At 44.5% G+C, this 24,426-nt stretch overlaps 2 protein-coding genes across 3 annotated transcripts; one reads left to right on the top strand and one right to left on the bottom strand.

Annotated features, from left to right (window-relative positions):
* Positions 1–2,854: 2,854 nt before the first annotated feature.
* LOC309338870 (transmembrane protein 178B-like) lies at positions 2,855–14,565 on the top strand. 2 transcript variants are annotated; one of them, XM_081856373.1, is made up of 4 exons: positions 2,855–3,316; positions 9,327–9,440; positions 11,725–11,862; positions 12,788–14,565. In XM_081856373.1, exons 1-4 carry the CDS (start codon positions 2,857–2,859, stop codon positions 13,030–13,032), a joined length of 957 nt encoding a protein of 318 aa, XP_081712499.1. In that variant the 5' UTR covers positions 2,855–2,856; the 3' UTR covers positions 13,033–14,565. The 2 variants fall into 2 exon arrangements, with proteins under 2 accessions (XP_081712499.1, XP_081712500.1); XM_081856374.1 differs by lacking the exon at positions 11,725–11,862.
* Positions 14,566–14,954: 389 nt separating this feature from the next.
* Positions 14,955–22,864, bottom strand: PSMC3 (proteasome 26S subunit, ATPase 3). The gene is made up of 12 exons (XM_081856195.1): positions 22,558–22,864; positions 22,276–22,356; positions 21,356–21,481; positions 20,300–20,404; positions 19,771–19,833; positions 18,491–18,628; positions 18,140–18,283; positions 17,710–17,858; positions 16,405–16,501; positions 16,106–16,251; positions 15,479–15,560; positions 14,955–15,311 (listed from the first exon to the last, which is right to left on the bottom strand). The coding sequence occupies exons 1-12, from the start codon at positions 22,582–22,584 to the stop codon at positions 15,201–15,203; spliced, it is 1,269 nt and encodes a 422-aa protein (XP_081712321.1). The 5' UTR covers positions 22,585–22,864; the 3' UTR covers positions 14,955–15,200.
* Between the last annotated feature and the right edge of the window lie 1,562 nt (positions 22,865–24,426).

Here is a 24,426-nt window from a genome sequence, read left to right as displayed (position 1 = left end):
TTTCAAAAACACTACTGGGAGAATATCAGCACAAAACTCTGCTGCCATTCTCCACTCCAGAGCCAGCAGGCATCTGTTGTATGTGCTGTTTCTGTTTTAATTCAGTAGCGTGGATGTGCTGCTAATTACACGTGGGGAAGTGCAAATGATCTGGCAGTTTTTTTGTCCTGACAAGTCTTTTTGTTATATTCCTGTTTTAGGATGTTTAAAAGAGAGGTCAGGTGGGTTCAGACTGTATTAAGTTCTTGAGTTTTGTTCTGGTTTGAACATGCCTTTACTCCTTAGTGCTTTCAATCCTCAGGTCATTTGTTTGGCGAGTTCTAGTGAAGCCTAAAGGTGAGATATGCCCCTTAGGCACTCTGTCTAGATCCTGAGGGGTGGGTGGGTGTTTCTGTATGATTGCACAGCTTGCAGCTCAAAACTCAACATCACATGTGACACAGTGAATATGCATCTGATGTGCTACTGAGTCATGGGATGCCAGAACAATCGTTAGGACAATTGCTTGGTTGTAGCCTGCATAAGTTGCAGGAACAACATCCACTGTTGGATCACCTCAAGCACCATCCTCTCTGCTTAAGCGGGGCATGGAGAATAATTTAAACATCTGCTCCCTGTTGCTTTGTAGTGGAAACATATGTTGTTGCTTATGCAGCCTTAAATCTGCAGGGATGGGAACACTGTGATTTTTGTGGTTTTATCTGAAGGACGGTTGCCTATAGTAGCCATGTAGAAGAAAGTTTCAATCACATATTTTCCAGAAAGCAGCAATGAATGCATCTGGTCTGCCTCATTGACTCTCATCATGAAAAAGGCTGTCTCTCTCGATCTGCCCTTGGAAAGTAGCCTTTCTTTAACAGCTGTTGTCAGCTGTTAGGCATCCAGCTTCAGAACATCACTGTTCCAAAACAGACACCCTTCCTATTCCCAGGCATCCTGTGTGATTATTCACTGTTAGGCAGTTAGTGCTGCTCCAGGACTCCAATTTGCCACGCTTCTGTGCGGACTAGCAAAGCCCTGGCTTGAAGGAGGGAAAGCTACCATGGAAGACACAGTACCCAATATATTTTTCCAGGATATTTGTTGTCCTTAAAAATCCAGTTGGCATTGGTAAGAGGCTTTGGTGCATACCCAAGAGGGAGTACCCAGAAGCGTATGCTATTTGCATCAGGGTTCGGTTTGGCGTAGGCTGCAAGCTGCAGCAGGAATTTTCTGATCACAGTTCAGGAATGCAAAGTGGGTGACATTGACTCATTAATCTCTGTGAGCTGTTGCTTCTGGCTTGCGGCCCAGACTGCCTGGGCTGGACTGTGTTTGCAGATCTTGGGAAGCTTTGCCTAAAGTGGCCATTCAGGGTCCAAGGGAAGAGGCCAACCCCAGTGTTACGTACAGGATTGGGGGCGGGGGGGGGGGAGTACAGTTAATTTCTCCACACTATTTGTCACTTCAGGAAATGCAGAGAGAATTCTGTCTTTCTGTCTTTGTTTTGCACTAGCTCTTGTGCATTTTCTCATTCATCTGTATTGATCTACTTGGCCTGGAGGCAGTAGAGATGAAATAAAGAAAACTGAGTGTGGCCTCTTCTTCATCAGCATAGATGTTTTCACCCTTTTATTGGACTCCAGAATGTATATCACTGAAAAAAATGACAAATCATGGAAAGATCCATCTCTGCCATTACTCAATGGTTGGAAGAAACAAGAAGAAACAGCCTCTGGTCTAATCCCTCATGACTCTAAGTATGATCATTTCATATTTCTTTCATTTTCCTAGTCAGGGAATTTGCCCAAAGCTGAGTGGCTCTAGAGCAGGCATAGACAAACTCAGCTCTCCAGATGTTTTGGGACTACAACTCCCATCATCCCTGACCACTGGTCCTGGTAGCTAGAGATGGGAGTTGTAGTCCCAAAACATCTGGAGAGCTGAGTTTGCCTATGCCTGCTCTAGAACAAGGACCAGGAAACCTGTAGCCTTCCATATTTGGAGGTCTCCAATTCCCATCACCTTCAACTTGCATCAAGGATTATTGATATTGTAATCAAGGAACATCTGGAGGGCCACAGGTTCCTTTCCCTGCTCTTGAAACAACAGAAATGCCAAGGAGCCACAGATCATCAGTTTCCTGGCATGTGTCTCCATTAGGAATGTGTATCCATCTTTCTCCTTTCACATGATTGCTCTGGGGAGTACAGCAGCAAACATGCCCAGCATAGAAAGTGTTTTAATTCCTCAGCAACTGCTTTGAAACTCTTACCAGGGCAGGTGGTGCGGTGGAGAGATGCACTTTGTGCCAGTGTGGTGTAATGGCCAGAGTGTCGGATTGGGACCATGATTCAAGCCCTTGCTGGGCCACGAATTTCACTGGGTGGCCTTGGGCCAGTCACTGCCTCTCCGCCTAACCTACCTGACAGGGTTGTTGTGGCGTTTCAGCCAGGAGGAAGAGAAAGAGGTAGGCCTCCCTGAAGGAAGACGTGGGCTTGACCCGCGAGAAATAAACGTGCACGGAAGCATTGGCTAGGACGGCTTGAAAAATGAACCCGGAGAGCCGAGCCCTGAGACTGCAAACAAAATAAACAGCAATAATTCTTGAAGAGCCCAAACCAGGAACGCGCTGCCGCTGCCCCCCGCAGTCTCCCCAGGCTTCTCCCTCTGCCGCCTCCCCTCGGGTTCCCCGTGCTGGACCCGCTCGCTGCTCGAGGGGCGGCCGGGCCTGGCCAGCCACGAGGGCCTCCTGCAGAGCGCGGGAGGCGAGGAGCGAGCGAGCGAGGCTGGCTGGCTGGCGCTGCGGCCCCCCGGCCGGGCTGCAGGGGGAGCAGTGGCGGGCGGCGCGACTCGGAGGAGGCGGCGGCGGCGAAGATGGCGGCCGCGGCTCAGGCGCTGAGTTGCTCCGGGCTGCTGCTGGCCGCCGCCGCCCTGGCGCTGCTGGCCGTGGCCATCGGCACCGACTCCTGGTACGAGACGGACGCGCGGCGACACCGCGAGCGCTGCCGCGGCTACGGCCACAAGCGCAACGCCCACAGCAACAGCAACAACAACAACAGCGACCCGCCCGGCTCCATGTCGGCGCCCAGCCCGCACCTGCCGCTCCGAGCCCGCCCGCCCAGGGCCCTGCTCCCCGGGCAAACCCCGCCGCCGCCGCCGCCGCCGCCCTCGGCAGCGCAGCCGCTGCTGCTCCCCGGGGCCGCCGCCCTCGCCGCCGCCGCTTTGGCGCTGGAATCGCACTGCGGCCGCCGCTTCAACTCCACCGTCTCCGGCCTCTGGCGGCGCTGCCACCGCGCGGGCTTCGAGCCCGACAGCGAGGAGCTCATCCAGAAAGGTGCGCGGGGAGGGGGCGGCGGCCGCGCCCCACAGGTCGCGGGGGGGGCTGCGCTGGAGGGGGTCGAGGGCGCGCGCACGCGAGAGGGGGAGAGAGAGAGAGAGCTCGCTCCCGCCGAGGGAACATTTTGAGGGGCGTCGGTGGGGTGGGTGCTGCTGCTGCTGCTGCTGCTGTCCAGGGTGCTGAGTCTGCAGAGCTGCCTTCCCGCCCAGACCAGGGAGGGAGACGCCTCCAGGGACCTTCTCCTCTGCTGAGCTCCTAGGGGCTGTGGGGCCGAGTCCCCGCCTCAGGGCAGCCTCCTCACCCGCTCTCCTCACAGATTTCTAGCCAAGCGCCAGGTGTCCCAGAGCCTTGCAGGCTTTCTTCTCCTCCTCCCATGGTGGCAAGAGGGCTCAACAGGAGCTGGAAGGGGGAAGGGGGGGGGCAATTGCATTTTCTCAAGTCAAGGCTGCCTAAAATGGTGGTTATTTCCATGTCTCCCACTGGATTCTCTGCCGGCCTAGATCTCTAGGGCTTAGGGTCCTTTCCCAAACACTCACAATGCCCTCTTTATGCATGAGAATAACCCGGGCAAGATACCTCCTGTATATGTTCCTCTGGAAGACCTCAGGTGAACCAGCTGGGCATGGGTACAGCCTGCCAAGGTTTCTGTGGTTGCAGCCATTGGGGGAAGTGATGCTTGTTCACAGCTGTGATCAGCTAGCTGCCCATCCCCATTCATTTCTCCCTGGGAATGCATTCTTCCACCTGCTCAAAGGTGGTCAGGTCTGCCAAACAAAATGCAGTGCATACAGTTAAAAAAAATAAATGGGCAGGGGGTGCTGTACCCACCTGGGTGAGAGCAGTAATTTGTTTGGCCAGGGTGGGATGTGCCTTATGCACAAGGAAGAGCTTGCTTTGGACATGGGATTGTCCTAAAAGAAAACATGCCTTCATTTTCCAGGGACACTATGCACAATTCCGGAGTCGTGCAGTGTGGTGTCAGAAACCAGGGCTGTTGCCTTGTAAGTGGCATTGTCTATATATGAGTGACAAACCTGAATGCTGGGCGCCATTACTGCCACATGCCTCCACCATATCCAGCTGCAGGTCACTGTCAGGTATATTTCTTGATTGTCAGGCAAAATCTTTTTGTGGCTGCTCTGTGTTGTTCCACTTTCCACCATGAGAGGCTAAGAAATGTACCTGGCATTCCTGACATATGCCCAGGAACTGCACATAGAAAGCAGCTCTTGCTTTACCCTTCTAAAATTTGGCAATGGTTGTCTTCATTGTGCTGCATTGGAAATAGAGTGGTTGAATCTCACACCTTTTCCATAGGATTTCCTTTACCTGTAACAGTTGTGGAAATTGCAACAGGATGGAAGCTCATGCTTCCAATAAACATGAGCTATATAATATTCCGATGCTGGCAGCACAAGATGCTTCAGCCCATTTCCTTACATTTCAAGTATAGTCTTCCAGGCAGTTGAATAAATTGCTAATAGCAGAGATTGTGGCATTTCCACCTCACAATAGGAAATAGTTAAATCACTCAATAAAAATATATTTCAGTCGTCTGCTAAAAGAATGACATACAGCATAATCAGTAACAAGTTCAATTAGCAATGAATTTAGAAAAAATGACAAAAAACATATTCTACAACCAATACTTACAAATTTAAAAAAACAGCAACAAGGGTAAAAGATGTTGCACATTAAAACTGGTAACAATGAAATTAAGTGTTATACAATTAAAGCCTGTTGGAGAAACATCTGGGGTGTTTTAAAAGTATTTATGCATTTTATACCCTACATGTTGAGAAATCTCTTTCTCAGTGATTATTTAAGGATACATATAGAGATGGCAAGATGATGGTTTGAGGTAGAGTTCTAGCTCTAAAAGTCTTTGAACATATACACCAATAAACTATCTCCTCCCTTGCTGCCCCTTACACCTAGAACTGCCCCTGAAAACACCTTTACTTCCTTCAGGTCTTTCCTCAAAACTCATCATTTCCAGAAAGCCTTTGGAACAACTCATAGACTATTGTGTAACATGTAATTAAAATAATAGCATGCCCTATCCTAACCTCTGTTTTGCCCCTTCTGTTAAGGCTTCATAGTATGTTTTTTAGGTTGTGAGCGTCATTGGGTTGAGAACCTGTCAAAACTCTTCTTTGTGAAGCCTGATGTCCATGAATGGTGCTATATAAAATAATTATTATTTTGCTAACCTGGTGTTTCTGATCCTGTATCATGTCTAAGATATAGATGTAGATTCTCTTTATAGAACCCATTGTAACATTACCAGCTGCTTTCCTGCATTTAATTCACTAGAATCCATCTTCTGCATTTTTATGTTTCCATATTGAAAGCAGTTCATTTACTTCATTATAGTAATTAGTATTGTCGTGGATCATGCTGTTTTACATCTCTTTGATTCTCCCTCCTCCACTTTGGCCAAAGGCCTTCTGCTCCCACTGTTATTTCCAGAAGGATTGAAAACAAACTCTGTTGCTTGTTCTCTAACACTGTTTTCAGCATGTTCTCTCTTTTATGAAAAGTTAATTCATGTCAGACAATGGGGCTGTAATCCAAGACAGAGCTAGTTTTGGGCAAACCCATTAAACTCAGTGGGATTACGCATGCCCTTGTGTTGGATTGTGGCGTAAATGGTGCGTTTCCGAGCACAATTCAAAGTGTTGGTGCTGACCTTTATAGCCCTAAACGGCCTCGGTCCAGTATACCTGAAGGAGCGTCTCCACCCCCATCATTCTGCCCGGACGCTGAGGTCCAGTGCCGAGGGCCTTCTGGCGGTTCCCTCATTGCAAGAAGCAAAGCTACAGGGAACCAGGCAGAGGGCCTTCTCGGTAGTGGCGCCCGCCCCGTGGAACGTCCTCCCATCAGATGTCAAAGCGATAAACAACTACCTGACACTCAGAAGACATCTTAAGGCAGCCCTGTTCAGGGAAGATTTTAACGTGTGATATTTTACTGTATTTTTGGTTTCTATGGAAGCCGCCCAAATGGGCGGGGTATAAATAAAGTATTATTATTATTATTATTATTATTATTATTATTATTATTATTATTGCCTTCCTGGGTTCCTTTGTCTTATGGCTTGGAGGGCCAGCATCCTTCCTGGCTAGTATGCCTTCAAAAATAACTATTCCCAATACATAGTCATAGTCTTGTATCATTTGCCATAATTCATATTTTTCTGTGTATGGATATATTTGCACATAAAAGAAAACAGCCTTATTTTTTCAGGTTGCAATCCTATATTCCCTTACCTGCAACCAAGCCCCATTGACTGCATTGGGGTATACTTCTGAATAGTCATGTATGGTATTGCACTGCAAATTACTGTACTTCTTCTGGTCTCTTAGTTCAACTTTTCCCTATCTTCCGTTTCCATGTCAGTTCCTCTATAAACAACAATACTTATTCAAAGTAATGAGCTCATGTGTGTGTCTCATCATGTACTTATAGTCACTAGAGCAGTGTGCTCCAGACTTCTGATGGCTCAGACACTTGAAAATAAATCAATCAATAAACTTGTAGGCATACTTCATTCTTACATTTGAAAAGGCTTACTTCTAAACATCAACATCTAATGATTTCTGACCACTTGTGCAATAGAAATGCACTTGTGCAACAGGACTTCCAATTTCTCTTTTTACCCCCTCCAGATCTCCATCTGTTCTGGAAGATCCCTCTAGATTTTGATCACATGTGGGGCTGCAGGGGCAAGTAGAGGAAACTTAGATCTCATCCAAGGCATGTAAGAATGAGAATTATCTCTCTTCAGAGTAGCCCTGCTAGGTATGCATGTGAGTCACTCTTCTGAATGTGCCTCTTCTGAGGGCAGGTAATTTGTTGCATCTCTGCATCAGGAGTAAATGAAAAAGCCACTCGCACTTGGTGCAGAAACCTGGAAGAATGATCTGCCTGCATTGGAGGCTGCTTGGATGAAGGAGACAAGACTGGAGTAGTGGATCATGCAGTGGGAAGCATATTCTGTGATTGGGTCCCTTGAGCTGACATGAGAATCTTTATTTGCTTCTTAATGAACAGGCCCTACTATAGGAGAAGATATAAGAGGTCATATAGGCCAGTTTATATTATTTGTCTAGCTAGGCTGGTGTTTTCTACTCTGGCTGGTGGTGGTTCTCCAGGATCACAGGCACCAGGCTTTTCCTCCCTGATTCCAGCTCTTTATTTTAAACTGGAGATTCCAGAGATTGAACCCGGGATTTTCTGTATGCAAGGCATGTGATCTACCACTACATTATAGCTGGAGATAAATGTCTCCTATTCTGCTGTGCAATACTGAAGTATATTTCTTTAAAAGCTTTAGTTTATTCATGGTGAGCATGGATGCAACCATCTTTTAAACTTCTGCTGTTTAAATGCAATGCATCCATTTTCTGTGACAGTTCCTACTTGTGAAAAACTGGCAAGGATTAATTTTTACCTGTTTGAACTATGATATATATGCTTTTTAACCACTGGGGGGAGAATGCAACCCTGTTTATTCTTTTTCACAATTTCCTTCAAGCTCCCAAAAGTGAGTTTTTAAATATGTATATATATATATATATATATAGAGAGAGAGAGAGAGAGAGAGAGAACTGCTTGTCACAAAGCAATATTCCCCCCCCCCCAATATAAAAAGTAGGTTTGCAGAGACTACCTTGGATTTGATGTTTCAATAAAGATAGGGTAAGAAACGGATACTCCCTAATCTCCTAAAGCAGGTGAAAATCGGTAGAAGACATTTAAGCACATATTTGCCTTGTCCTATGGCTAAGCAGTTAATTATAAATACAATGAAAATTCAGGAAAGAGAAGTTCAGTTATTTAAATCAAATCTTCAAAGAGCTCTAGCAAGTGATAACAGAATCCCCTGGGAGCCTATAGAAGACACCAGAAACTGACTTGAGTTGGGGGTCTATCTGAAAGACGTAATTCACTGTTATCGTAATGATAAAATCATGAATTGATAACTCTTTGGTTTGGCTCTATAATATTCCATAGCACAAACTAATTTGGAAAGGCCACTTAAGGGTGATATAAGAGGAGGGACTCAAGGATTACATTGTGGAGATGGTTATGAACAGTGATTCAAAAGGCCACAGTCACAATATTCATTCTATTTCTTTCTTCACAGTTTTCATCCTGTTGGTTTTTTTTTTAGAAACTTCAGGTCCCATTGAAGCTTCTCCGCGTTTCTTCCATAGTAGAAATAATCTTGTCCTGTCCACTATAACCAGAACATCAACCTAGAAAAGAGTATAGTACTGTAGGTCCTGCTGATTATTTGATGCCGTGCTTTAATAATGAAATGTGATAATTAGTAATAAACATAACAATAATATATATAATAATAATAGTAGTAAACACAATACATTATAAGTCTGAATATTAAAAGTCCTTTACGTATATTATCTTTTTGCAATCCTTACAACACTATAAATAGGATCTGTATTGTAGCTCCCTTATTGCAGATGCTGGGCTTTTGTTGAGAATCAGTGGTTTGCCTAATACTCTGTACTGAATTTGTGGCAGAGGTGAAATTAAGTGACATGGTTCACATTGAATCAGTGCCGGATTTACGTATAAGCTAAACAAGCTATAGCTTAGGGCCCCACTCTCTTGGGGGGGGGGGCGAAAATTTAAAGGAAAAAACAACTGGATGTACATTTCCAAAAAATAAGATAAAAAAATAATAATAAAACACATACAGCAACAGTGTTTTGTGTTGTGTAGGCTCCTATGATGTAAGTAATGGCCGCTGCCTGCTTGCCTGCTCCCTAAAATATCACATATAAAGGGCCCCATTACCTTCAGTAGCGTAGGGCCTCATCAAACCTAAATCTGGCCCTGCATTGAATGATGGCTTAGCATTATGAGTACAAACTAAAGAAAGGCTAATATAGTTTAGGAGGCAGTAAAGGGAAAGCAACGTCAATAAAGCCTAACGTCAGATATATAGTGTTTCTGTTTGTCATTTTTTCTCTTTCAGGAGTCATACAGCGTTGCACATCTGTGAAGTATCACTACACTTCATCTTCCCTGCCACGCAACTTGCCTGTTAATATTACCAACACTATCCGCCAGGATGAGTGGCATGCCCTCCGTGAGTATCCAAAGCACTCGCTGAACATAGTTCTTTTGTATCTTTGTTACCAGAATTGATCAAAATTCAGGAGAATCACATGTACCTCCTGGAACTGTACTGCTTCAGAATGCAGGTGGGGTAAATCACACGTTTGAATATTCCTGTTGAAAGCATCATGCACATGAAAGCTAGCATATCAAGGAGCCTTCTTCTTGACACATTAGCTTTCCATGTACATGGTCTTTTTGATACACAGGAGTAAACAAATACTTTCTGAGCCCACCCAAGACCACCATGCCTTGTATTCATTTATTTTAGCCTTGAATTTTACCTGCTATTGGCTCCAATATGAGGGCTTTTTTGAAGCCTAAATGCAGTGTTTTGTAGAGGGTCACAGCTGCTGAAAACACTTCCCACACTGCAGTTAGGCTTGGAAAAAGCCTCCTAAAATAGGGTGCTTTTTTCATGCAAAACTGCAGCTGGTGGCAGGATGGTTACACTGAGAGAATGTGTGTGTGAGAGTGAATGAGAGAGAGAGAGAGAGAGAGAGAGAGAGAGAGAGAGAGAGAGCGCTGAATGGAAGAACAAATGGTGTTACCCACTACCAACTCTGACCCTGCTCACTTGCACCACATCTACTTTCAGTTGGACCCAACCAATGCTGGTGTGAAGTTCTCCCAGCATTTTCTCAGGCTGGCAAAGGTTCTCCATTCCAGTCTAAGTGAGAGGAAGTTGAACTGAGCAGCTATGCACTGGAACAATGTTTTGGGTGCTGATGTAACTGAGGTGCTGCGTATGTTACTATTGGATTGCAAGTTTACCACAAATAGCTTGGGGGGGGGGCGGAATCTGAGTCAGCCAATCCTTAAAAAAATTGAAATGGTCATGTAGGCAATGGCAGAGGAAGGGTATCATCACTGGGTGTATGTGTGTGACAAAATGACAAAAATATGAGGTGGTGTTTTTTTAAAAGGCTCATGAAACTTTTTAGTTCAGTCAACAAATGTAATGAAACGTGGCTGACACTGGGCACCACACCGTGGGGGCCGGCACTTACTGAGGGGCCTGCAGCGTGCCCAAGCCAGGGAGTGGGAGTGACATAGTGGCTTAGGTGTCTGCAGGCTCCACGTTGCCTAAAATGGCAGTGTGGGACTTGCGTCTATCCACCACCTCTCCCTCAGCTGCCCTACAGCTGAGGGGGAGGCGGCGGAGAGACTCCATGCAGCGTGCCCTGCCCCCTGGGTGGCTTGCCCCACCCCTGGCTGAAGGACACACGGACTGCTTTGAGATTGTTACTCATATATTTCTAAAGCCAGAAGGGATCAAAAGGTCATCTATGCCCCAAATTAAGGTCTCGTCCCTTTCCCATCAGTTTATGTAATCAAAAACACGGTTAAGGTATTCTTGGAGTGGTGGTTTGGCTCGGAGGTTATTCTGACCTCTGAGCTACACAGTCATGGTGGCCAGCGAGACAACCTTAGTTCTGTATAGCTTTGTTCAGGGCTTTCCTACATTTGTGCTCCAAACGGGAACCCCCTTACAATGCTAAATACTGCTACTCAACAGCTGGTTCCCCATATAGCTTTCCTTTCTGGTGGTATCATATATTGTACTTGAAATACTACTTTCCTTTCTTCACTGCCATTCCTGCTCCTTGGTCAAGCCCCACCAACCCACTAGGCCATATGCTAATGATTATCCTTTCCTCTTCATTGCCTAATTTCATGGACACTTTTCTAGACTTCTTTGAGGACACATGTTAATAGCAACCTAGCTTGCTCCTGTAACAGCACCACATCACCAGTATGTGTAACCCATCATGCTTCTGAGTGGGAGCCTGATGGCATGGATAGTCAAAGAGATTGCCTCTTTATGTGCTTTCTTGTAAAGAGCTATAAAAGCGCAGTGTAAACCACTTGTAATAAATATAGAAGGCAAATTTCCATCTGGCTCATTTTCCAAAGTGATTATTTTCTTGACTTGGGGGTTCTTACAGAAAGGCATGATATTTTTAGGAAGCGCTGAGACTTTGCCTTCTTAAATGCTTAATAATAATAATATTATTAATAATAATTTATTATTTGTACCCCACCCATCTGGCTGGGTTTCCCCAGCCACTCTGGGCGGCTTCCATAGATTATAAGATTTCAAAAGATGGAAGCACTCATATTCATGGATCACTGGTGCAAATGTGAGCCTCCACCTCTGATTTCCTCTGCAGTCTCCAAATTACTCTTCACAGACTCTCTTTTCTCTCCCTCTTTCTCCATCTTCTTTCTTCCTTGCACCAACACCCCCTCAGATCTGCGGAGAATGACAGCTGGCTTTATTGGTATGGCAGTTTCCATCATTCTCTTTGGGTGGATCATTGGTATGCTGGGCTGCTGTAAACAGCATGAGCTCATGCAATATGTAGCTGGACTGCTCTTCCTTATGGGAGGTGAGAGTTCTTTCTTCTTTGTAGGCTGAGAGCCATTTTCTGAAGAAATGCATTTGGTATTGTGCCCTATATGTAATGAATTGAAGCCTTGGGGGGGGGGGACTGGGCTCACAGGACAAGAACTAGGGAACAGGTGATATAATTGTTTGGACTGTCTCAATGAACTTAAAATGTGTGATAAAACATTCAAATGACAAAAAAGAGGGGGGGTGAAAACATGTGTCAGATAATGGTACTTACCCAGTTCTTGGACCAGTTCTACCCTGGGAAACCCCCATGAGGGATTGTGACAGATGGGTGGGACAACCCACCTGTCATTCATGTGGTAGCATGTGATTGACCAGTGGGTGGCACTGACCATCTGTCAAATACTGGTAAGGGTGAAAAAAGTTCCTCACCCTTCTGTATACCCACTGCTGTGCTTGTAGCTATGTGACTGGCTACTTCATAGGTGTGCTAGTAGAATATTGTATTTTTATTTTTATTTATTTAACTGGTTTTAGGTGAAGCCAGAAACCCTCTAATGGTTTTTATGTATTTTATAAATTTATATCCTGCTCATCCAATGGAGCTGGTTTTCTGTTTCCTTGTACAGTACAACATGAAAAGAGCAGCATAACCTTTAGAGAGAAAAGCAGCTGAGGAAGAAGGTATTCAAAACAGATTTTTTTTCTCTGTAGAGATCAAAAAGCGAGATCAAAACAAATGTGAAAGCATAGTTCAGATCTGACAGTAGCCTGAAAAGGGGCAGGAAAAGGCCCATGAATCTGAGATTCAGATGCTGTGGATAATAGGCTGTGCAAGTTTGTTTCCTTCTACAACAAAATTCCTCAAGTCACAAAAAATGGGAGCTTTACAGATTTGAGGCAGCCCTTTGCAAGGAAGCTGAGAAACACTGGCTTTATCTTTATCTCTTCTTTTTCAGGTACCTGCTGCATCATCTCCCTTTGCACATGTGTGGCTGGGATAAACTTTGAGCTGTCTCGTTACCCTCGCTATGTCTATGGGTTACCCGAGGACATCAGTCATGGCTATGGCTGGTCCATGTTCTGTGCTTGGGGAGGCCTGGGACTGACGCTTCTGGCGGGATTCTTATGCACATTGGCCCCCTCTCTCAATAGCCCCCGGACTGTCGTACAGAAACCCAGACAGGAAAATGGTACTGTGTGATGAGAAGGGAGCAAAGGACTCTAGCAAGCACAGGCCAGGCCAGGTCCGGCAGTGTGTTACTGCCAATAGTGGGGGCATCTGAAATTCATGAAGAAGGGAGGTTCCCACTGCAAACAAACGAAGGAATTCAGCTGCTATGTCAAAGACTCGGGGGGGACCCCTCCCTTCCTTTGATTCTTCAGCCTGCCTGTCTGATACAACCAACCAAATCAGGTTAATTCTTTATTCCTGGCTTGCCTAAAGGGAACTTTTCTGTTAAATAGGGTGTGTTGCTGTAGGATCTGTGTACCATTTAAGCTAAATCAGATTTCTGCTAGGAGCAGAAGCCACTGTGAATTCCCTTTGGCGTCCTTGTGACTCCAGGGAACTCCATTTCCAAGAATCTTTGAGGACCAGTCAGAGGTAAAGACCAAAGGGAAATCCAGCCAGTCTCAGTATTCATAGAATCATAGAGTTGGAAGGGACCCTGAGGATCATCTAGTCCAACCTGAATATGCAGCTGTCCCATATAGGGATTGAACCCGCAACCTTGGTGTTATCAGCACCACGCTCTAACCAACTGAGCTATCCTACTGATTCTCTTCTGCAGCAGGGACCTGATGCTGTTACAGGCTTAACACAGCCTACTGCTTCAGCCTTTGACACCAGCTTAAGTGGGGGCTTTATAGACATTCAGACAGGAACATTAGCAAGTTCTTCCTCTGGACCACACAGTATCTAACCTATGCCAGTTCTGGGAGCCAAATATGTATAGCAGTAGCTCATGAAAGGTTACTTCTGGGATAACACATAGGGAGTTAGAGCAAGCAGCAAATAAATGAGACTTCAGTGCTTGAGGAATTCTTCCACGAAGGCATCAGGCCTGAGTTAGTGTCAAGATAACTCACACGCATACAGAAAAGCATTTTTGGGGATGGCAGGGGTGGCTGAACCTAATTAAGTTATTTAGTCACGTGTGATATTCCTGCTTGAGGTAACACAAAGAGCAAAACAACAGGTTTCTGGTTGAGGCAAGAAAGTGGACCAGGGCTCCCATCCTAGAAATGGTGTTGTCATAGCAACTGCTGTAATAGGCAAATGAGATTTGCAAGCTGCTTCAAATCCTTCCAGGCTGAGTGTAGAACTTTACCATTTTGGATAATGAGCACAGAAACTTGAAAAGACAGCCCGCTTGGTAGCATCCTCTTCTAACAGAAAAGGAAGCACTTTTTATTAAATGGACTCAGTACACACGTGAACAACGAGAGCTGGGCCTAACTCAGGAACATCAACAATGGTGCTGAAGGGGAGGAACTGGTCTTTCCTCATTGTACTCCTTTTCTGTCTCCTCAAAAGACTACACAGAAGCCTTTTTTGGAGGGCTGTTTACATTGTATTTTTAAGTGGCATGTAATTAATAACTCAGTGCTAAAGTCAATGTATTCATGGAAAGTGTGATTTTTAAATGGAAGTTGTAAGTTTCAAGAGGCATTAAATTAAAAGGCTTGGGTCCAGTGAGAAGCTGGAGATTCTCAGCCTTTTGGATCTCATTAAGAGAGGCTGACATTAATTTTCTGCACTTCTACACAACCACAGCTGCTGGAGAAACCCTGTCATGCAGCTGACGATACAGGGAGACAGGAATGTCATTTATTTGGCAGCCGGCCTCGTAATCCCAGCTGTTGATCTTGTTCCTGTCCACAAAGCCTAATGTGTGTATGGGACAAGTTTTGCCTCAAATAAAAATTACTTCCAGAGAATAAGCAGGTTGATTGGTGCAACCTTACACCCTCTAGGGGACTTTCGTATACCTGTACCTTCAGTTTAAATGCTCTGTAGGGGGTGTAAGCATACATCAGCAGGAACTGGAATGCTGTGGTGAAGGAGTAATTTTTTAAAAGCTTAAGAATTCAATCACACAAACAGCAAATGACAAATTTGGGTTCTTTGTGCAAATTTTGGTGTTTTTAAGGGGTTAAAAGGAAGACATATGCCTCATACATGCACAAGGGTACCATTCCACGAAGGTAATTCTTTTTCTTCAAGGTGTAGCAACATAACAGCTGCCCTAGTCAAAGCAAATGCTTTATTTTAGCCCATCAGGTAATAGAAAGTAAGAAAGTTCCAGATCCAACTCTTGATCCTGGTTTCTCAGCCAAAGCCTGAATAATTAGCTTCAGGTACAAGAATCAGGCATAATATTGTAGATTAGCTTTCTTCTTGGCCTGGACTTCCAAGATTCCTTCCATGTAATCTTCATGGGTAAGCTCTGTAGCTCCATGCCGTAAGGCAATCATCCCCTGATCCAAAGAGAAAAAGGATGGCTCAGAAAAAAACCCTAATAATGCATCACAGAAAATTGCCACTCTTTTGTGTTGAAGGCACTCTCCCCAGTTCAGCATCAGCTGCTGAGGACAGTTTCTCAAAGGAAGCAGCATTGGGGGTGGGGTGGGGTAGATCTACTTACCGCTTCCACACACACAGCCTTGCACTGTGCCCCATTGAAGTCATCTGTGCAACGAGCCAGCTCTTCATAATTCACATCAGGGCTGCAGAGAAATAAATTATGTTTTAAAAATTAAAAAGGAAAAAAGAGCTCAACTGGAAAGGACACATAAAAACTTCCCGAGAATGCTTCAACATCAAAGCTAGGGCTGTGCATATTCGGTAATAAAAATTAATTTCTGCACCACAAAAAGCAAAAAACCTGCCCTCTGTATAAAATTAAGCACACTTACTGTATTTAAATTTGAATTAATTATTCTGATTTGACAAGTCATAGGGAAAGAAAAGAAGCAATGAGGTGTACTAAAGCCCCACTTGATCACTGGAAATATTGCTTGGCTATCTCTTAGATTTCTGAGATTACAGCAAGTACCACCCAGCGCTAACATGTGTTTACAGCCATAAAGATCAGAACTGAGCTCTGAGAAAGTCAAGATTCTTAAGCCCAATAGCATAACCTGTCTTCCTACTGAATCCAAGACAAGAACACTCTATAGTTTACTTATGACAGGGCCTGGAGAATAAAGGAAGAGTACTATTGCCCGCAACCCAGCCATTTCCACAAGCTGGCTTCATTCCTTTTTAATACCTGACATTCATCTTGCGTGAATGGATCTGCATAATCCTGGCTCTAGCCTCCTCATTGGGCATTGGAAACTCAATCTTACGATCCAGACGCCCTGAGCGGAGTAGAGCAGGGTCTAGGATATCCACACGGTTAGTCGCAGCAATCACCTGGATAAGAGAGAACCCAGGAACAGTGATTTTAGTGCTCTGAGATGCAGGTGAACCTATTAACATCTTTCTCATCAAAATGGCTTCGAAAGCCACTCTGTAATCTCTGCTTGCAGCACCCCCACCTCGTACCCTCAAGCAAAGGAAAGTTACCTTGACTTGTGTGTTAGGTTGGAATCCATCAAGTTGGTTCAGCAATTCCAACATGGTCCTCTGTACTTCCCTATCACCAGCCTTTTCACTGTCAAATCTGGAAGAAATCATGGTAGAAAGTCAACTTTTGTTACACAGCATATCCCTTGCAGAAACCTTATATTCATGTTCACCATACAAGTATAAGCCAAATCTAATTGTTACTGCAATGTCATCATAGTCAGTGAAGCAAATGACTCCCCTATGGTCTGGTAGCACAACCACCATTTGAACCTTCAGAAGCATGGATTTTGCATGTGTCATGTAAACATACTATTAGTTATTGTGCCAGTGTTAATGGGCCAGTATCAATGGGCTAATGAAGATAGGTGATTGGGTCTATGCTGCTGACATAGGAAACAGTGGTATGATTTAGGACAATTCCATCTGACTTCAATTAAAATGCCTGCTGTAACAACAATCGTCAGTAGGTGCTGGAAGTTCAACAGGGAGGGGACCTGTCTGACCTCAAATGGAAAGAAGTTCCACAAAACTGGGCCCAAAATGCGAAACACATGGCTCCTGGTGGATACAAGTTGTGCATCTGAGCCATGGGGAAGCACTAACAGTGACTACCCCAAAGACTTCATTGATGGACAGAGATACTAGGCAGTTCTTGAGGTCTCCTGGATCCAAGTTGCTAAGGCCCTTGTAGGTTGATACAAGAACCTTGAGCTTGACCTCGTAGTTTACAGGCAGCCAATGCAAGCTTTTGAACACCAGACTTCTGTGCTGGTGGAAGACTGTCCCCATGAACAGTCTAGCCCCCGCTGGAGCTTCCAGACCAGGCCCAAGGGTAGCCCCATTCAGAGCACATTGGTAACCTCAAGACTTGATTATAGCAATGTATGAATCACTATGGCCAGACTATTCCTGTCCAAAAACAGCTATAGTTGATGTACAGGCAACCACCAATTGATGTGTGACTAGGAATGCAGCAACCTAGAAGTGGCTGGAAAAGGGGGCCTGATGGGGCAAAATGGACTTATGCACGCTCCGCCGATGCACACAGGGGTCAGGAACCGAAACCCCATGCAAATCTGCTGTTGCCTGTATACGGAGCTAGCCTATAAGGAGGGTGGTTTTTCAACAGCTACCATGGATCTCAATTAGGACCACAAAAGTTCAGTAGTCATCTTTTCATCTAACATATATTCTTACAGAAATCAGGAACGATCCTATCAATACTTGTACATTACAGTCTTATTTGGCTTCACAAAGAAGCCTGGCATGATTTCCAGATCATATACAGTCCCAAGATCTTACCTTTTTGTGCCAATGGCATCAAGTTCATCAATAAAGATGATAGAAGGTGCTTTCTCCTTGGCTAATGCAAAGGCATCTCGCACTAATTTGGCTCCATCTCCAATGAACATCTGCACCAGCTGTGGGCCAGCCAGCTTCAAGAATGTAGCCTAGAGAGTGGGTAGCAGAAAAGGAAAGTATAAGCAGGCTTGTGGGTTCTGCACAAGTGTGGTATCCCAGGCAAATACAGTATTTTGCATCCTAACAGTATGCACTTCCATAAAGTAAAACAACTTAAAAAACTAATATTGAAATAAAATCATCAAATCAAATGCAGTATGAAAGGATTTGGATTTGGGGCATGGACTACACTGCTGTGGAATCACCACACAGACCCCCACCCAATACTAAGACAGTTCCTGGACTTTGGGAAATAAACATCAAATCTTACCTTTGTCTGTGCAGCACACGCTCTTGCTAAAAGTGTCTTTCCTGTTCCTGGAGGTCCATACATGAGGACCCCTTTAGGAGGCTGGATACCCAGGTTTTCAAATTTTTCTTTATGATTCATTGGCAAGACAATAGCTTCTACCAGCTGCCAAGACAGAAAGAGACGATTAATCCCTACTATGGACCATGCTGCCCATTAATCCACACTCCAGGACAGGTATTATTTATTATTTAAAAAACACCTAAAATGTATCCAATGCTGTAGGCATATTAAAAACAAGACAATCCCTGCTTGCAGGCTTACAGCTTAAAAGACTGCTCCCCACCCCCGCCCACAGCCTCTTGTTCTCACCTCTTGGATCTGTTTATCCAGTCCCCCAATATCACTGTACTGCTCTGTAGGCCTCTCGTCCACCTCCATAGCTTTGACTCGTGAGTCATATTCTGTGGGCAGGGTCTCCAGAATCAGGTAAGAGTCCTTGTTCACTCCCTACAGATATAATTTCAGGAATTAGTCTTCTTTACTCCAAAACCAACATCTTCATACTCAGTTCATGCTCTCTGCCCCTCCCCCTCCCCCCTTTTAAATTCTCTCGTGTTATTGTTGCAAATCCATCAAGAATCTGTCAATTAAACATTAGAGCTACGATTTCTGGGCATTCGATGAACCAACAAGCACTGTTACACTGGTTTAATTTTGAACTCCATTTTGAAATCAATCAAGATACTAGTCTTTATTTTAAAGCAGAAAATAGTTACCAAACTGCGAAAAGCAAACAGCCACAGACATTCATGAAAAGGAATATTTGTCATCATAAGTCATGTTATAACCACTAGTCTGAGGCATAAGAAAAATAATTCTTGTATGCACCAAGATTCAGCATCAGAGGAGTAAACAAGAACCCTGTAATAAGACACCAAGCAGTACTTTTGTGAAGTGAATCTCAGTGTTCATAAGTATCCAATATTTCTTTAAACAGAATACTCTTTTGGGGGGGAGGTGGGGGTCTTGATAAGCTACAAAAACTCTTGGAGGGCCACTTCTGGGTTAGCCACCTCTGCTGTACAGCATTCACACATACCTCAGCTGCATTAAAAGGGAAGTCTACTAAATCAAACAGCTAAGAAATATTGCCTGGGGTGGCAGTTTACTAAAATGTCATAATAATTCTCAAGACAATTAGGGATACCTCATTTATGGTAAACTATCCAGCGCTGTGGGTTAAACCACAGAGCCTAAGACTTGCCGATCAGAAGGTCGGCGGTTCGAATCCCCACGACGGGGTGAGCTCTCATTGCTCGGTCCCTGCTCCTGCCAACCTAGCAGTTCAAAAGCACGTCAAAGTGCAAGTAGATAAATAGGTACTGCTCTGGCGGGAAGGTAAACGGCGTTTCCATGCACTGCTCTGGTTCGCCAGAAGCGGCTTAGTCATGCTGGCCACATGACCCGGAAGCTGTACGCCGGCTCCCTCGGCCAATAAAGTGAGATGAGCGCCGCAACCCCAGAGTCGGCCACGACTGGACCTAATGGTCAGGGATCCCTTTACCTTTACCCTCAACAGTATATCATGAAAAACAAACCAGGTATGTATTTATGGCTGCTTATGGTTGCGCAGAGCAGAAACTACTCACCACAAGATCTCCAGGCTTCAGTTTTTCAGCATCAACCAACCCAATCACAGGCAGGAAATAAGTCTGTTGAAGAAAATGCAACAAAGTATTAACATTTGGATTTGACCTAGGTGCCATCAGTTCTCCAAATGCTCAGCACAACAAATAAATCTAAAATACACTCTTAAAACCTAAAAAAAGCCGTAGCTTAAAAATGCCTGCTGAAATAAAACAGGTTTAAAAGATATGCCAGGTAAGCTTTTCTTGGAACGTTATACCATGATCTTTAGTGTTTTGTGGAGGGGGGGCATAATTCAATAGCTATTTTCAATGGGTTCAATGGATCCGTTTGGTTGGTTGGTTGTAAGCTGCTTTGGGTTGCTCTAAGCAAAATAAAGTGACTAACAAATTTAATAAATAATAAAACAATAATACTTTTTTGCATGGACAAAATCCCAGATTCAATCCCTTGCACCTCCAGTTAAAATGGTGTAAGGTAGCTTCATATTTGTGTGTATAAATGACAGCACTCTCAACAAGGTGTTCTCACCTGACGCGTAGAGGTCTTGATCACAGCACACTTGCCCTTCCTTTGAGAATCAAGGTCAATATTTGCTCCATCCTCCTCTTGGTCATTGGGATCAACATCCAGCAGCTAGAGGTGGAAAGAGACCAACAGGAGTGCAAGCATACCACAATTAATCACATCATAATTACACACAGCAATGGAAAGAAGCACTAAGTTATCCAACAACTATTAAAGAGTCTTTGAGGCCTCCAGAATTATCTTGGTCCATCACTCCTTTGCAGGGGAAATCAGTAGGTACAAGTCAGTAGGTAGTTTTGCCTACTGCACAACAGCTAGGAAATATTGTGTAATATAGGAAGACACAATTTAATTTATTAAGCATTTATTTATATCACCCTTTAGCCAAACAGCTCCCAGGGTGGTTCACTGCAAAACATAAGCTAATAACTAAACAGAAGTGCCTGGCATGCTCTGGTCCATGGGGTCACGAAGAGTCGGACACGACTAAACGACTAAACAACAACAGTGTCCAAAAGTTGTCTCAGTATTTTCCCCTAAGTTTTAAAATGAAAAGTAGTCCCCATTAGAAATGCAAAGGGAGACTGCAGATTGCTGCCTTTGCCAAGAAATGTAGGTCCTCTTTGCAGTTGATTCATTTATGACTATCTATTTTTCAGACTAGCAAATTAAAGCACAGGGAGAGAGACAACTGTCTTCATATTTACTTGGAAGTTAAGTTCCATTGTCTTCAGTGGGGTTTACCTAATAAATTTATTTAGCACTTTAGCCAAGAAGTTGCATCAAGAAATCAAACTGAGCTAGTGAAAACTATGAAAGGGACTCTGCAGCAATGACAACATTAGAAATAATGTGTTTTAAAACAAACATACATATTTTAACAGGCCAAGTTGTTATAGTGCTTTCTCCACAGACTCCATCCCTGTTCTCTTTGCAGAACCAGTTTAGCACTACCATCTTAAGCCATCTTCTAAAGCACCAAAGGATCGTCTCATGTGCACAAATAAGAAACATTCATTGTTAGCAGCATCCATTTTACTATTAGCATAAGAAACTCACCTCTATGACATTGGAAACAAGATATGGCAGTGTTTTGTTTACTTTTATCTTCTCACTGTTCTCTTTGATCTTATCTTTCATGGCTTGCAGCTCATGGGTTACTCTCAGCACCTCACTCTTCATGATCTGTAAATTCCAAGTAAGACATTACTTCAAAAAACAAGCGTCAACGTAAGTATGTTCATGCAAGTCTAGAGAGGAACAACTAAACAAAAAATAAAAGGAAACAAATCTGCCGAGAAAAAAAGAAACAGCAAAAATAATTTAGCCATAGTAGAAGAAAACGGAACAGTCTCCTAACAACTCTCAGCTAATTCTTCTCACAGAGCTACAATTCTCAGAGCTCCCTGGGAAGACAGGTTTACTGTTAGACCATTCTGAATTGTAGTTCCGTGAGGGAAATAGGGATGGCCTAACAATGCTCAGGACTAGTTACAGATAGGTAGCCGTGTTGGTCTGCCACAGTCAAAACAAAACAAATTCCTTCCAGTAGCACCTTAAAGACCAACTAAGTCAGTTCTTGGTATGAGCTTTCGTGTGTATCTGAAGAAGTGTGCATGCACACGAAAGCTCATACCAAGAACTGACTTAGTTGGTCTTTAAGGTGCTACTGGAATGAATGCTCAGGACTGTTAACTACACTTCCCAGGATTCTTCAAGGGAAGCCATGTCTGTTTAAAGCGCTATGATGCTGCTTTAAATGTATAGTGCAGCCGGGACTTAAGTCACACTTAAGTGACTGGGCATTTTGCCTCGAAAGGCAGGCCGAAGAACAGGTATGCTAGGTGACGAGAACAGCCTTAAGGGGAAGGGCGAGCCGGGTGTGTGTCTCGGTTACAGGAACTACGTATACAGAAAAGACTGAAAAGGGACAATGGCAACCTGGAGCCTCCGGCTCTGCCAGCCCAGCGCAACCTCACCTTGATTTCGCTGTCCAGCAGGCGGGTCCTCTGCACGATCTCTTCCGTGGACATCTTGAGGACCTCCTCGCCGATCCCATCCTAGGCAGAAACACAGAGTCATGGCCAGAAGCAGCGCGTCTCTTCGGGCCCGGGCCCTCCTCCCCCACCCAGGACCCTTCCGCGGAAGCCGCGGGGCGGCCCGACCGGGGGAACTTCTGCCGCCGAACCACGGAGTACCGAGACCACGGAGTCCCCTTTCGCCCCCCGCGCCCTCATCCGTCCGTCCCCCCATCTCCTCACCTCCGCTTCATCCCAGACCGACGCCATCTTTCTTTAGCCACACTAGCCAAGCTCCGCCTTCGAAGCAGCAGATTCGACGCGCTTGGCGAGAGCAGCGATAATGACTCTCCTTGCAGTCGCGACCGACGTCTCTCAAGGTTCCCCCTCTCTCTTTAAAGCTGAGTTACCACACTTGCCTTTTCCTTAACCTAGCGAGAAAACCCGGGACAGTCGAATCTGCTGAAGCAGGTGGAAGAGGCGATTTCCCTACACTGGAGTCATGTGACCAGGCGCTCAAATTCGCTGAGTGATGGTCTTTCCTTAGCTCCTTAGTAGAACTTCCAGCGCTTCCGCTGCCATCTTAGTTTGGGGCAGCGACGGAAGCCTCGGACGACTTAGCTTCATAGAGATAAAAACCCAAGGAGGAGCACCCTTCCCCTAGTCCTCAGTTCGATTTCGGTTTTACACTGCGGGTAAACAAGCACAAATGCGCCTGGTATTATTTTGCGCGTATATGAACGAGGGAATGGACAGCTCAGCTAGGTTTTTCTTAGCTATAAGAACCCGATGCAAGCTTTTTATTCTTAACAGTATGCTGCCTCGTCCCCACCTAAGCGTGTGGTTGACATAACAAGTTCATTAAACGAGGTTGTTATATACCGTTTGCTGGCAGGGCTGGAAAACGGGGGCCAGCAACAGGGAAGGAGAGAGACGGGGGAAGAACGAGTCCGGAGGCCAGCTTAGCTTTAAAGCCTTTTAGGGATATAATATTCAGGCAGTCAGTTAACTGTGAACTTTCCCTTTAAAGTGCTCAGTTAATTGACAGCGTCTCTTCTCCTTTGCCATCGCCGCTATCTACGTAGAATGTCTTTACTGTGTAATAGAGCAGTTGAGACCGGGATCCGAGTCATGTTTCAACAACAAAGACCACTGCCAGGTCGTTCTCACTCAGTCCCCCATCAGATAGGTGGAGATCGTGACCCACACTTGGTTAAAATTCTCACGCAGTCTGCAATATGGGGATGCTAAAAGTGGACTTCATTAGAGGGTTGTCATATAAACCACTGTCTCTCGCAGCATGCCACCATCACATCGGCAGGATGGATTATTAATAATGGGTGACATCATGCTAGGAGATTGTTGCAAGCCACTCTCTCAGCCTCAGCTCTCCTCCCTCCACAACCCATGCTAATAACATTTATTGTAAGCCAGCACCCTGATAATTTATTGAAAGATAGGGTATAAATCCTAATAAAGCCTGAGCTTGCTTATTTGCAATATAGCAACATTAACATGTCATTGTACAGGTCCCCTCTTCCTTGTACAGGAAACCCTTTCAGAACAACCTAATAAAAAAAACACACACACCACATTTTTTCACATAAGGCAAGTTTGAAAACATTGCTGAAAGTTGTTTTTTGTTTTTACATCTAGTGGGCACAGCTTGGCAAAGCCTGGTACCTTGCTGCTACCTTTAACCTCAATTTAGTATTCAGTATAAATTGAAAGGTTTTTAAAAGCACACCTTGCTCTAGCTTTTACCTATTTAGTTGTGTGGCAAACTGCTTACAAAATGCAAACGCTCTGTCTTAAACCTACCTCTGCTTAACTGCCTCTGCTGACATGTTAGGAACAACTTGAATTGATGTGTAATATGAGTACATTAATTCAGTTATTCAATACTATATATAATAATGCAATGAATACATTCACTTAAATAAGCTCCATATCACAGAGCTTGTGCATTTAATGCATCACATTCTCACCTGTTTCATTTTCAGCCTTATCAATTTGTGATAGCCAAAAGCAGTCAGATCTATTGAAGACAATGGTCTTGAATTGTGGTTTTTCTGCTATATTATAACAAACAGCTAGAAAAATAAACTAAAG

This window comes from Podarcis erhardii (assembly GCF_964252035.2).
Source record: "Podarcis erhardii genome assembly, chromosome: 1".
NCBI classification, from domain to species: Eukaryota; Metazoa; Chordata; class Lepidosauria; order Squamata; family Lacertidae; genus Podarcis; species Podarcis erhardii.
This window is presented reverse-complemented; position numbering and strand designations above follow the sequence as displayed.